General features: G+C 40.6%; 1 protein-coding gene across 1 annotated transcript; it reads left to right on the top strand.

Moving 5' to 3' along the window:
- Positions 1-555: 555 nt before the first annotated feature.
- On the top strand, positions 556-10,086 carry hap1 (huntingtin associated protein 1). Its single transcript, XM_030770809.1, has 14 exons — positions 556-688; positions 3,881-3,957; positions 4,103-4,219; positions 4,466-4,563; positions 4,667-4,775; positions 5,006-5,084; positions 5,224-5,354; positions 5,576-5,650; positions 5,868-6,082; positions 6,311-6,514; positions 6,644-6,981; positions 7,088-7,282; positions 7,631-7,730; positions 9,543-10,086. The coding sequence occupies exons 1-14, from the start codon at positions 556-558 to the stop codon at positions 9,925-9,927; spliced, it is 2,256 nt and encodes a 751-aa protein (XP_030626669.1). The 3' UTR covers positions 9,928-10,086.
- The last annotated feature ends 5,572 nt before the right edge of the window (positions 10,087-15,658 follow it).

Genomic DNA, 15,658 nt, shown 5'->3' with positions numbered 1-15,658 from the left:
GATGGACCATACCCTCATCATACTGGAGCGTACCATCTGCTTCTGAAGTGGGAGAGGAGGGGGGGTTTGTTCATCAAAGCACCGATCTTTAAAATGCGGTATACAAAAAAACAGTCTTCTCTGAAATTATATTTGAGCATAGAAAGACATTGAGGGAATACATTAAGAAAAAAAAAATCCTTATTCAATTTTTATGGTCATACTGAAGTCTCCCCCTCCCCCCCTCCTTTGATTGGTCTTATCGTCTCCCTGGGCAGAGACTAGCCAGGTGAGTATAAGCAGCGTGAGGATGAGACAACAGGCAGTACAGAGCCTGTGTGGATTTCTCATTAACTCGACTGAGTCAGAGAGTAGACAGGTGTTCACACACACACAAAAAAAAAACAGCACTGTGCAGGCATTCAAGCCCGCATGAGTCTCTAAGACTACAAAGGCTGTGGAACTACAGTACAAAGACACTGCAACACCGCAGGCTGCAGAGAGAAGAAACCACAAAGAACAGCTCATAGAGAATACGGAGAGAGATAAAGAAGTGCAGGAATGGAGGAAGGAACAATGGAAGTGTGGAGCAGTTCGGGGACAGAAGAGAGTGAAAGAGAGAGCTTTGCAAGTCAGGATGAGGAAGAGGATGAGGTGGAGGAGAAAGAGTTGGAGATCACAGAGGGACTGTGCAGAGAACTGATGCAAGGTAAAGAATGTAAATCAATTGTAGGCAGTAATAAGGAAGGACTAGAGACAGCTCAGAGAGCAAATATCACACGGCTTAGGAAAGATTGAGGCTTTGTTTTCTCTATGCTCTGTCTGTAAGCCTGCACACTACATTTCACATCCCCAGGAAATTTAGCTATTTGTTGTTCATTGTTAACCTGAAACCTGGCAGCACTGCGGGCATATTTGGGGGCATGATTTTGCCTTGTCTCTGCTGCATCTCAGCATCAGCTTGGAGTGCTTGTTTGTATGCGTGTGTCGTTCGGCTGTCGTTTTCTAGAACGTACTACTGCAGATGGATTCAGTTGGTCTTCTTGTAGGACTTCTCATCCGTCCTTGGACATGATTCTCACGTTTACCAAATGCTCGATGAGCCCCACAGCTGTGTGTCTCCGGGTTATCTCTGTGAAGGTCACTGGAGCACGGGCACCAGACTCAGTTCACCGCAGTGTCTGGTACTCAGTGTGATCCATCACAGGCTGCGTAAGAGCGGCTGGCTCACTGAAAACGGAAATCCTTTATTATGTGTAATTTCAATCTGTCAGTAGGCAGATGACATTTTGAGCATTTGACTGCTGGCTGTTACTCAGACTGCAGATTAATCGTATCAAATAATGTGTGTTTACATTCACATTGCCTTGACCTGGAGACCAAATTTATCTATAACTCACACACTCCAAGAATGCTATCAGGGTGTAGTTCGGTAAAATGTAAATTGTGTGTGTCGGTGTGTGTGCTTGTGTGTCTGTTTGTGTATGTCAATGTGTGTGCACATGTGTGTGTCTGTCTTAGTTCATATTTGTGCCTAGACTGTATGACAGTCAATATTTAGGAAGTGGGAAGTTTATTTATTTAAAAAATTGAACACAATAAAGGTGGATGACAGCCAAGATCTGAGTGGCTGTTCTGTTGTTGTATTTCATTCTCCTTTGCTTAGCACTAAAATGCTGGAATTGGTGTTAATCTGCAATTTTGTTTAAGTTTATGGTCAGTTTCATTCATTTTTTACCTCTCATATGTTTTCCTAATATGTAGAGTACAATGAATACTAGCTTTCTTTTAGACTTTCAATCCAATCACAGTGCCAGAGCCAGGATCAGATGCCCAATGTCTGACGTGTAAAGCTCTTTGTGACGTATATCGCGCCCAAGCTGATCTCAGAACAGCAGTTGGCAGTAGCGCTGGTCATCTGGTTGGCAGAGCGCCCAAGAGGCACGGTCGTGCTTTGGAAAATCTGAATGAGGACGCAAACGCTAATCCTGCAGGGTCACTGAAGCAGCAGTCTGATGTGCTAGGTTTATGCTAATGCTAACGGTATTATTGAGCGCACATTTCTGTGAGGGGAGTTTCTGGCACTCCACCTCACAATTTGGTTTTGTTATTGTTTGTTTGTTTTTTTACTCTTTTGTTTTACCTTATTAAATTCTGTTTTCTGCAGAACAATAACTGAGCGTTATTATTGTTTGATTATTTGATTGCCTCTTTAAATATTCATTTCATCATGGAAGAGGGATATGGGTGTTAGCTCCAGCACATTTTTAAACCTCAGGTTTGCTTCTGGTCAGTTCATTCGGAAGTCCATTACTTTTAATAGCAGATCCTATGCAATCCTTCATAACCGATACCCTTAAAACCAGTTCGTCACCTTACTGTACTGGGAATGAGAAGCACATTTTTGTGGGCTAAATTTAAGCACAGTGAGGGGTTAATCTTGTTATTGGAAATAGGACAGGAGTTAGTTTTGCATTCTTGTCAAGTCTATGAAACTTAATTTGAAATTTCTCTCATTGGACATAGTAACAGTCAGGAAATCCAGCTTCTTCCAGGTTTATCCCATTGGTTAGATTTATTCAGCTGACATCTATTCAAATTACAGATATGTGATTTCTTTTGGGGTTATAGAATTTCTTCAGAAGAGTTGCATGACTGCATGCGATTTTCATCATTGATGTTTTCTACCAGAACAGATCCATAAATGTATTTTGACTCCTAAAACACTAACAATTAGTCGGTGACACCAACTATACGTTTGTATGGAATCTAAGGATCTAAGAATCTGAGAATGCTGAATATGTGATGGATGTTTAAGTCACACTGAGAGAGGTATCCCCTTCTGGGTTTTTACCTTTAAGCCTTCTCTCATTCCTCTCTCTCTCTCTCATCCCCTCTCTCTCTTTCTCTGTCTGAACACACTGCATCTCAGCACCAGGGTAAATGTCCCATTATAACCGTAGGTTGTATTTTACATGATGACCCGGCCAAGGTCTTGCAGTCAGCAATTCCGGAATCCATTTGATGATTGCTAAAAATTTGCTGCATCAGGACGGGAGATTTATACTGTCTTGCCTTGTTTTATTTTCCTGTGAATTATAAGCCTGAGCAGTGAATCATAAGCCCACGAGCTAATAATTAGCTAAAAGGTGCACGTGAACACACACACACACACACTTGGCACAGCTTACTCAGAGTAATGTAAGTAAAATGGAGGACTTGGCACTGTATAATGTGTGTGTGTGTGTGTGTGTGTGTGTGTGTGTGTGTGTGTGTACGTGCCTGAGCACATGTCTGCCAACAGTTATGCTTGTAAACAGAAATTCAGTTTGCAAACACTCATTGTGATACAAGTGTACTCGCTAAAAAGAACGATTCTTACTTGGAATCTCAAAGAATTAAGACGTTATATTGCCATTCGTCAATACACCAGGAAAGACATATTCCCGGTTCAGACCTCTTCTGGTTTTTCATTGAGAGAGTTCATCGAGGTCTTGTTTGTCAACTTCAGTTCTGATCCAGCTCAGAGATGTATTTTTACGTGTGACAGAAAATGAGACAGTGATCTGCTTAATGAGGATCAAGATAAGAGGCTCAGCTTTTAGAATAGAGAGACTGTCCCCACTCAGGTGTTAATGGTTTGGGTCAGTCCACTTTATGAGAGCAAAGAGATCATGTCATTATCTAGTGCGTAATATAAGTGTTGTTGCTCTTCAAATGGAATCAGCATAATAGCGTGATCAATTAAGGGTAGACAACACCAAGAGAGACTCAGCGTCAGAACCTATATCAATATCATAGGTGTATTAAGTCACTCTTTATCTCTCTCTTTCTTTGTTTTGTTTGTTTGGGGATTAAAATGTGTTAAAACTCAATCCTCTCTATCTCTTTCTCTCTGCAGTGTTGTGTTCAGAGAGAGTTGGCCAGGTCACTAAGACATACCATGACATTGAGGCTGTCACTCATCTTTTAGAGGAAGTAAGTGGTTTATATCTTGTTTATTTGATGCGTTACATATTTGATTTATTTGATGGATTCCTTCTGTTTGTCATTTCTGGCCTCTGAGGATGAACATTTCTGTATCATGTAGCGACACTTCTAACAGCGATTTTTGTCTGTGCAGAAAGAGCGTGACCTGGAGCTGGCGGCCAGAATAGGCCAGTCTTTACTCAAGCAGAACAAAGCTTTGACTGAACGGAATGAGCTGTTGGACGAGCAGCTAGAGATGGCAAAGGAAGAGGTAAATCTTGAATGACTCCATAGCTTAGGAAACTGTGTATTACAAAAGACAAGCTTAGGTTTCTTGTGGTTTCAAATAACATAAACAGTGATATCCTTGATGAATCGTTCATATTATCTTCAGAGACATTGCTTCAGTAGTTACTCTATTTCTCCACACTGACTGTAAAACTTGATGCTGTATTTGTGCTATATGATGATGGGGCCTAATAAACATACCTGTATGAACTCTTTATGACTCCTCCAGATTGCCCAGCTACGTCACGAGCTTTCCATGAGAGATGATTTACTCCACCTGTACGCCAGCACGGAGGAGCTCGAAGGAGTCACAGAAACACGCTCATCGTGAGTGTGACAGTATTCTCACTCAGAGAAGTCAAAAATGAGTTGTTTGTGTGTTGAATGACAGGCAGTTGAGCATGTATTTCTTTATGCTTGTGTATTTCAGAATGAAACGCAATGAGTCATCCACTTCCCTCAGTAACTACATCAACTATGATTTCCTGCATCAGAAACTGAAGGGTCTAGAGGAGGAGAACCTCAAGCTACGGACAGAGGCTAGTGTCTCTCATACACACACACACACACACACACACACACGCACACACACACACACAAAGACTACATAGATGACATTCATCCACCACCCACATTGTATCACTGGTTAAAGACCTTAACATACATTATTTATATAACTCCTCGAAATCTGAGATGTAATGCGAAAAAAAAATTATTATTATTAGGAGCGAAGCTGTGTATGTTCTAATGTCATCGTCTGCACTCACAGGCCCATGAACTGACCTCAGAGACCACCAGCTATGAGGAACAGGAACAGCAGCTAATGATGGTGTGTGTGGAGGAGCTCTGTAAGTCATCCACCTTTTACATGAGCCTCTGAAGCTTTTTCCACTTCATACTCGTATTTCATATTTCTTCTTTTAACTGAAAGTCCCTCCTCCTCTTGCCCTCTGCCTCTGTCTCTCTTTTCCCTTTTCTTTGGTGTAGCATCGGTGAATAAGCAGGTAGTGGAGCTGTCTGAAGAGTTGGCGCGCAGGGTGGAAGATTCTGTCAGGCAACAGGAGGAGATCAGCTCATTGCTGAGCCAGATAGTTGACCTGCAACAGCGCTGTAAAATGGTGAGACACACACACACACACACACACACGCACACACACACGCGCACACACACGCGCACACACACGCGCACACACACATGCACACACACACACACACGCGCGCGCGCACACACGTGCACACTCACACGCACACACACGTACACACACACACGCACACACACACAAACACACACACAAATATAAATCATTGCAATATTTATGAGTTGTTTATTTCTACTCAGCTGTCCACTGAGAATGAGGAACTAACCCAACATCTGAATGCCTCACGGGACAGCCAATCACAACTGAGATCTGAGGTATGACCCTCCCTCTCCTTTGTTCACATCTCCAGTTCAGTACTACTATAATAACAGCAAAAACTGTTTTAGCTGCTGTTTAGGTCTCCATATTATCAGCCTTTCTCCTGCTTTATCAAATCAGTGACTTTTTCAGTTTAGTCAGTATGACTCTCTGGAAGACTCAATATATGTGCACATATATTTAATTGTGCTCTCTTGCTCCCCCTGTCTGCAGCTCAGGGATATGCAGGAGAGGTACTCTGAGTGTGAGGACATGCTACGCGAGGCCAGAGAAGACATTAAAAACCTGCGCAATAAGAGTGTGCCCAACAGCACAGTTCAGCGCTACAGCAGCACCCTGGCAGCAGTCTTCCCCATGGACTCCCTTGCAGCGGAGATCGAAGGCACGATGCGCAAGGGCCTGGATAGTCCCGCCCCTTCTGAGTACAAGTGAGTCACCACAAATATTTCTGTCTGTGAATCTCAGATCATGTTCGCTGTTTTTTGTAATATATTTGAATTGATTAAGGAGGAATGTAGATGTCAACAGATAGATGTTGGGTTGTAATAAAATGATTAGGTGATTAAGTGGTTTTACTGTATGTCTTTAAATCTCTCTAAATTGAATATCTGCCATGTAAGCCACTGAAAGCTAATTATCTTCTGCGGTTACTGTAGGAACCACCCATGGCGCGTCTTTGAGACAGTGAAGGCGGCTAATCAGGCTCGGCTTCGTTCTCGGTGTCACTCGCCGCTGGTTCCTGGCTCTGTGCACTCCAGCCATACCAGCACCCCACGAACCAGCTATTACGGCTCTGACAGCACTGGCTTTAACCTGTATGATAAACCTTCCACCAGCCCTGCTCCTACTGATGAGCCTAGGTAAGCACCTATGTTGTACGCTGTTTTGTGAACGTAGATATGAGTAATAGGAAAAAAACCTTTTATTTCTCATCCATTCACATTAGAATACTGTCACGCTCATGCTCTCATTCTTCTTCTCAGTGACAGTGGCACAGAGTCTAAGCGCTTGGGCCAGCCAGGAACGCCAGGTGGGCAGGATCTAGAGGCAGCTTTGCGTTCTCTCTCTGCCCGTCAGGCGTGCCATGACTCAGACCGCCCGTTCTTCGACGTGGAGCGCGAACGCAAGCTCCAAGCCTTGGCCAGCAGCGGCAGCGGCAGCGGCAGTGGCAGTGGCAGCGCAGGCGGTTCTGCCGGCTTCCTAACGCCGAATGACAGCCTTGCCTCCACTGGAACCAATTACTCTGGCAGTTCCCATCATTCCTCCAGCTCCTCTGGATCCCGCTCCTTTCTGCCAGACCGTCTACAGATTGTCAAACCACTGGAGGGTAAGGAATTTGTAAAATGGCCTCCAGGCTTTGTATTTAGAACAATTTAGCTTGCCTACGTATGTCTCTTTCTTTCTCTCACTTTCATTTCATTGTCTCTTCTTAGGCTCTGTGACCTTACACCACTGGCAGCAGTTGGCCAAGCCAAACCTGGGTGGTATTCTGCATCCACGGCCAGGCGTCCTCACCAAAGATTTCAGAGAGCTCGACATTGATTTTCAGCATGTCTATAGCCTCAACGACCTCGAGGAGGACGAACCTGACCTGTCCAGACTTGCCATTTCAGCACATGGCACCATGGGTAAGAACTCAAGAAGTGGCTTACAGCACCAGTTTATAAAAATCACCCCATGATTCCAACTGCTTCATCCTTTGAGCAAAAGGGCCAAACACATTTAAGTAGTATAACAACATGCGGTTATTACCTTATTGCTAAAAATCTGCAAGTCCTTTCAGATTCGTACCTGAGTGATGGTGTTAGAGATTAGCTCTAGTTTTAGGCTGAAGCAGTGTGATGTGCACCATCCATGATTCATTACCTTGCTCATCCCTTATATGTGGTCTGACTGTGGTTTCCATTTTGTGCTATGATGTATATATCCATTTTGTGTAGTTGTGTTTAGTCTGTGTCTCTCCTTTCATAACCCAGTCACTCCATCTGGTCCCAACCTACCCCAGACCCCACCCACACATACAATCACTACCTGTCGGATCCTCCACCCATCCCTCCTTGCCTCTTTCTCCACCAGGTAAGACATCCAACCATCTCTCATCTTTCACCTCTGTTACTCCAAATCCCCGCCACCCAGATCATCATTCCACGGTGTCACTTTTTCATTAATGAAAGGTTGTGTCCTTTGTAATGTTCTATTGCATACCACCGTGTTTTGTCCTCAGCTACACTCTAATTTAAGTTCTCCTAATTTACATTTGAAATATTGCCCCCAAGACAAAATAAGGGACAAAGTAAAGTAAGAAAGTCATTTTTATAAAACAAGCCAACCCAAGGGAATGAAAACCCTGATTAGCTTATTACATGACTGCTTATCAAATAATTAGATAATTGTCCATAACACAGTGTGTAAAATTGTTCATTTGTATGCAGAGGAAAAATAAGGATTGTCAAAAAATTTTAAATTTCACCCCAAATTGTAGGACTAGTTTCAGTGCCTTAGCAAACAGATTTGTTTCATTTATGACCACATGCTGAGCATAAATAAAAGCATGTTTTTATCTTGTAATGATGAATGTTTGATACTAGGTGTCATTGGGTAAATGACATGATGTAATATAACTGAACTGCTTGGCTACATCGCACTCAGGGTACTGGACTGGGTGTGAATCTATGAATTAATCAGTTATATTAGTCAGCACCAAAAAGGCACCATAATTAGTCAGAATTAATTATTCAGCGATGCCCCGGAAAACCAATGCCAAATGGCTCACAATAATTGGTTGCATTCTTGTTGACCTCATCCTGATGGAATACATGAAGATTCATTTGTGCAGTGTTTAGTGAACTAAATCTCTGATTAGTAATAGTAAAGTATTTGCATATACAAAAGTACCTTTGGATTAGTATCTGGACTGAAAATACTATTTCAAAATATGAAGGAGAATCTACACACTTGTAGATGCTTCCAACCATGTCCCTTTTTATTTATGTAAGAAACATTTAGAAGTTTTGTTTAGTCTCTGACAGATAAGTGACAGTTTACCTTCGTTTGCCTATTGCCACTTACCTATGCTCTTTAATAAACATTGCTCCATATCCATAAACTTCTAAACCAACCAGCCAACCATACTGGCCACATTAGATGATACCTGAGGTAACACTGAGGTTTCTTCATCCCTCTTTCCCTTGTTTTTTACCTCCACCCTCATCTTCTCTTCATTGTCTCTCTCCCAGTGGCAGGAAAGGCTGGTCTAGGCTCTTTCTACAGCTATAAAACAGCATACCTCAGCAAAGTAAGAACTGCAAGGAATTGCCAGAGAACAGTAGAGGCAGAAAAATTCAAAGGCATTCTTATGAGACTGTTGCCTTTCCATCATTTGTCTTGAACTCTCTAACCACATTCTAAAGCCCCTCCAGCAGTAGGATTTAACCGCACGACAATGTCCAACGCTTAACCTTTTGTGGTTTCAACTTTCTGCTCATAATGCACTGTAGGCAACAGCATCAAGAGACTGAGATTTGTAGTGTTAGCATGAGCTGAAGTTCAACACTGCATGAAAATTCTTCCTTCTTTTTACAGCTATGTTATCAATCTTCCTCAGTTCTCTATGGTGTCCCACAGTGTATAAATTTCACTTTTGCATTGGCCTGTCAGCTGAACTAACTCCCAAATCCTCTTTCAACCCTGCTTTTTTAGTCCTCTCTTTTCACTACAACAGAATGATCTAAGATCTCAAACTAACACATGGATCAGACGGTTGTTGCATGTCTGTTCAGGAGAAATTTCACCCTGATACAACATTTGAAAAATTCATAGTAGTTCTTTTTTAGAGTGTGATAGAAGTTTCTCGTTGAGTCATGGTCTTTTTCGGGTGTGTTTCTGCAGCCTTGACCCTCACAGCCTGTCCACTCGTGGGAGCTGTGAGCATGTGAGGACATCATTGGACCCCCAGCATGGTTATTCATCCACTGACCACGTCCACACCACTGCTAAGCCTCCCTCTTCCCTGGGCCTCCTCCGTCTCCTCAAGGAGCAAGGAATCTCTGCATCAACTCAACCAAACACCCAACCCAACCTCAGGTCCACCTCCGTCAGTGCTCCCATGGAGCAGAAGAACAGTGGAGGTGCAGGAGAAGAACTGCAAAGAAACATTTTCAGCTTCAACTTGGTTGAGAAGCTACGGAGTCTTGGCCTAAACAGAGTGGTTGCCAGAGGGTTTGTAAAACCAGACAGGCAGAGGAAAGATTCAGAATCTCCAACAAAACTCTGAGAGTTGGACCTTTTCACAAGAATCATCCTTTCTTCATGTCTTTTATTTGGGATCAGTTCTCCAAGTTCCATATTCATGAGTGGCAGCCTTCTTCAATCCACAGAGCCATATTGACTTTGCATTGCTGTAGTTTCTGAAGCAGTGGATGAGGCAATGGCCATGCTCAAAGCTGTTGTTCTTTAATGTGAGATGCTGACATTTTATATTTGAGGAGAGTTACCATGATTTCTCTGTAACATAACAATCGGATGCCGTCCATCTGTGGGATATTTTAGTGTTAAAACAATCAAAATCATCATTAATGTTTTTATACCAGTATTATTGGAGTGTTTGCACTCTGTAAAAGGGAATCTTTCATTGTTTTTTAAAGATCTGCTGTTATGTTCATTGACACCAACCACAGTCACCTGTGTCTTGATAGAGTGTAGAACTTACATGTGGCACTAATAGAAAAATGCACTGGCATATCCAATATTAGACCAGCAGTAACTCTGCTACAAAGGTATGTTGTTAAGACTGTGTCTGTAGAGGATTATTTATCAAAACAGTGACTTCTGCTTTGCCCTGATTGGTCCAAATGAAGCCCAGCAGCTAAGAATTTATCCCTTGAATTATTGCCTCTTGGCATCTTCTGTCAGTTTGCATCAGTTGACAGTGTTTAACTTAGATTTCCAATACCCTACCCATAATGGGTATTTATGCCCCTCTGAATCTCTGAGATGCACTAGAATGCACTGACTGTGTTGTCATTTGTAAAAAGTTGTCTATAAAGTAAAAGTACTGTATATTAACATAGACACAATCGAAACCCTACCACGCTGTCCTACACAGACGCAAGACATTACAACACTTCACAGATTTTCTGATCAACTATCTGAGTCACTGAACAGAACAGACTTTACATTTATAATACCATCACCACTTACTACTGTATAACTCACTCTGGTACGAAATTAAAATACACTGAGTCACAAAGCGCTATATTATAACCTTCATACACCTGTATGACACCACACAACATCATACACACAATGTTATCAAAAGCTTTGTCAACCTGCTGACAGTCTTCAAGGTCTGTATTGTGTATACTCACACCAAAATTACATTCATAATGCTGTATTATAACGATCTGCAGGCTCAGCATTGTGCATGTATTAGAAACCAGCGGCTGTGAAGCAGTCATATTAGTAGGGCCACTGTGATATGTGTGTTAGGCTCCTAGGACATTGTCTTTAAATACAATCATTTTACCACCCTGGTCTTAAGTGTTACCAAACACATTTTAACAGCAAGTCTAATGTTTTTATTCAAAACACCCAAAGTAATCTTATTTTGCATTGTGTGGAATGTATGTGACTAGTCAAAGCTATGTTTATGTTAAATTGTCCAGAATAACAGACTTGAACTGAGTAGAAAGTAATGACTTTGACAAGTTCACAAGTGCTACTACTTAGAATTTAGTATATTAGCAAAGCGTAGTTAAGGAGACACTGGAAATGAAGATTTGTGAAGATTAATGTGTGTATCTGGGAAGAATGTGCAGGGGTAAAATGGTTTGTCGTGAAATGGAACCTTGCGAGATCCACCAGTGCTCTTATCCGAGACTCAACGACATCAGTAAAACTAAAATGAGGAAGAGAGTAAAAAGAGCCCACAATCCAAATTCAGGATGACTGGATCTTTTTGGGATCAAGTGCAGACTTCAGTGTCAGCGAGCCAATTAGTAGTGTACACTGGGTCTGTGACTGGGAGGAAATGACACTGATGATAATAATCTTAATGTATTTATAAGATAAGTTACATGCAAACAATGGAATTATGTGTGGATAAGTGATTTTTTGGGACAGCCGTAATAAATAACTGTTTAAGAATTCACTGTAACTGTTCATCTGTCAGTTTAAATATGTGCACTATGTGTAAACTGTATATGTGAATAAATGTCTCAGTGTATTTAATTTGAAAACAAGCTATGGAACTGTGTTCAAAAAGTAAGCAACCTCTGTTTTAGAACTTATCATGTTTACAGGCCTTACATTACAAAGGTTAGCAAAACAAAGAAACAAAAAAAGTGACCAATAATGTATTATTCAAAAATTTCTATTGTATATATAAACCAAGAAAATGGTTTTTAGGATAACAACGTTCTGCGACAGTAACTCGCTAGTACTATTTGTTCTGTGTTTAAAAGTTTATGAAATCATGAACTACCAGTCCAGGATCTCTGTCAACAAATTCTAAGCCTCGTTTGCGTTATTTTGAAAAATAAGTTGGCACTGACCTCCTGCGAAATTCCAGAAAATGTGTTTAGGTTTAAATAGAAACATACACTGTCTAAAGTTAACAGTTATGTCTTCGTTAGTCATCAGTCTACTGCTACAAAGAAGAACATTCATGATTGAATGAATGAACACTCAGGCGAGTTCAGATGCAATACATATACATTTATTAAAAATGAAATAACTAGGTTGCATTGACATCAAGCCGCATGAACAGGATAAATTAAAGGAGAATTTAGTCTGCGCTGCGTCGTCCGAAGTCTATCCAGCCCTGGTAATCCGTGATGCAGTCCCGACTGATAATCTCTGTTTAAAATATAGTGTTGCGTTGAATACCAAATAGTGAGAGAATATACAGCAGAATTCTTGGTAATGCCCTATGACATTACTGATGTGATACTCACCAGACAGTGCTTGTAAAATCTGTTTTAACTCCCGTTGCTCGTCCGTTGAGTGCGCCATACGCTCTAACCGTGATCCGGGGGCCTGCACATCTGTCTCCTGGTGTGCGAATATATCAGCAGGGTCTCGAATTGTGCCTCTTCTCTCCCGGTGGGTCCATTGTCCATGTTCCTCTTGGGATCCACTTTCTGACAGGGATAACGGCGAAGCAATACATACCATCATCATAAGTGTCACCACGAGTGCAAACGCGATACATTTGACGGCCATACCTGGAAATGAGAAGTAAAAAAAAACAAAACGTATATCATGTACTGCTGTTTAGTCGTTTACTTAGGTCCAAACACATTTCCAAAAGATTTCGTGAACATGAATGTTAATCTTACCTGAATGTTCCGCTAGCAAACTGAAATAAAAAGTAGCCTGCTATTTTTCATCAGTTTTACCTCTCTAACATTTCGTACCATTCTCAACTCCTTTTATAAGGCGCTCAACAAGTTCTTGGTGAAATCAATACACAATAAGTCAAAAAGGAATCACGGAGAGGCTGAATAACCAGGATCAATTGATGAAAAATCGAACACCTGACATTTGGAGACACGAAAGTATAACTCAGTGAATGGCCTTCTATCTTCTCTCACACGGCAAAGTACTATACTGCTTTATAAACGAAGTCCTGGAGAAGATAATAATTAAAATATGTCTATTAAACTTTTGGCAGATCTACCAGGAACAGCGGTCTGATTGTAGAAATTGGTTGACTGCGAAACATACTTTGCGTATGTTATGCAGTCATGACGACCTAAAAGTTATGCACTCCCATCAAGGAATCGATACAGTCCATTTCCTTAAGCCTAAACGACTCAGAGGAGCTGAGTAGTTAGACGGACTTAGTGACGCAAAGCTCGTCTTTTTATCTAAAATGGAGAAAGAATCTCATCCGCAACAGAACATTAAAGCTGTTTACCTAAAGATTTTCCCAGAGCTTAACAGTCTTCCCATACATCAGTGTTCACGTGTATTTATAGTGGCTGCTGGTTTGGAATGATGTCATGCGGTAGTGAGGTGAAACAACGGTGGACATTTGTCAGTTGATGTACAACACTAATTAGTTTTAGAAATATAGCAAATAATTAACAATATACGACAGGGTCTAGTCATTTGTCTTTACACTAATATACAAATGCATTGAAAATGTAAAATGACAATATTGTCATTTTGGACCTCAAAACTCATTTTCAAAACTTAAAATGATTTCTGTTCACGTTTCTATTGAGGGAACCTCCATCCAAATACAAATACTATATTTAATGTAAATACATTTGCAACAGGAACATATAGCCCATATGTAATGTAATGTATTTTGATAATGGTGACCTTTGCAAAGAATTTATCAACGAACATCCAAAACGTTTTCCTTATTTAAATATGGATCTTTTTTGTACATTGCTAACTCACAGTAGATGTCAATATTCTCCATGACTGAGAATATAGGCTATTTGGTGATTTGAATCAGTTCTGTGTTGAATATTCAACCTGTAGCAACTTGTATGCACTATGATAAGAAGATATCAATAGTGATATTTAAAATGCCTGAGTGGATTTTCCATCTATCAGGCGATTATTTTCCCATACAAATGTTCTCACCCTGACACACCTGACGCCTGATCCTCTTAAGCCACAGAGTGGTAAAATGATAATGTGGTTTTAAATGGTTTTCAATACTCCACTAACTTAACAGGTTGGTCTGACCTTTTCCTAAACACGCCTCCTTTACAATGCTACTTTTTGCATAATCATAAATGCGCTTTCTGAAATCCAGTTACCATGAAGTCATAGGAATGGTCGAAACAAAAATTATGTGGTTTTAATGTGGTATTCTACTAAACTGGAATCTTGTGATGTAAACTGAAGTCATGATATTATATAGTATGCATATAATATATGCTATAATATACAGTATGCATATACATATACATAAAACTACTTTTGGGACTTGTTGTCTCTGAATTGACTGTCTAAATATGCAGTAGTACATGGGGCATGCCAGGTTTATTTGATGAAAAAAAAAAGCACTGTCATCTTTCATTGTTTCTTTTCCGTCGCATAACTTGAGGATGCTGTGGCATGCAGGGCATGAAAAGTTGGGCGTGACAGCATCATACACGACACTGTAGGAGTAGCAACAGTCAAGGTTTACAGCAAAAGCCTTAAAGTCCTTTTTAGAGTATAGAATAGACAGAGTGGGTGTCTTTAATGTCACACAGTCTTCAATACCGTGCATAGAACAAATGAGTTTCTCCGAGTCGCCATGTTCACACAAAAGAATGCTGACAGATTTCATCATTTCATCAATATTCTCCTATCATATTATTACCATATCACACCATATCATTTATCTGTGCATCCAAAGTTGTATGAAGAACAGAACAGATAAATACATTCTTAAAAACCCTCAGTGAGTTCTTATATTTGTATAAATGTATACCGTACTGAATTTGAACTTATGATCCAATAGAAAGAGCACTCCTTCCCCTCCCTACTTGTTGAAAACGTTTCAGTCATGCTTCAGTAACTTGGCAATGACAAATCCTGATGTAGCCGGTCAGTTTTTTTCTTGAGTGTTGTTTGAGTGACTCTTGTTTCTGTGACTGTGGCTGAGGAAGGAGAGCATTTTTTCTCATGACGTCAGTTTAATGATTACAGCATCAAGCTGTGAAGAGCGTGTTGGAGAAAAAAATGTTGGTTTATTTGTTTTATGAAAAACATTGTAATAGTTACATAGCCATTTTTGTGTGACTTAATCCACCTAATCATTTTGTATTAATAATCATTTTGTATTAAGAATTCATAACTATATAATCATTTGTATTAAAGTAAATGTGTGAAGTTCTTCTTTTATAAAAAAAAAAAGTGTTTTCTGTGAATGGAGGAATAGAAAAGGTAATTTGAGTTCGTCTTTGAGCAGACTGTGCAGATGATCAGACATTCAAGGTTGCATGGTGTGTGCCTTCTTCGTGTTCTTTATTAATTTTAGCAAGGAGGAGAGCGAT

This window comes from Chanos chanos, chromosome 4 (assembly GCF_902362185.1).
Source record: "Chanos chanos chromosome 4, fChaCha1.1, whole genome shotgun sequence".
Classification (NCBI taxonomy): domain Eukaryota; kingdom Metazoa; phylum Chordata; class Actinopteri; order Gonorynchiformes; family Chanidae; genus Chanos; species Chanos chanos.
This window is presented reverse-complemented; position numbering and strand designations above follow the sequence as displayed.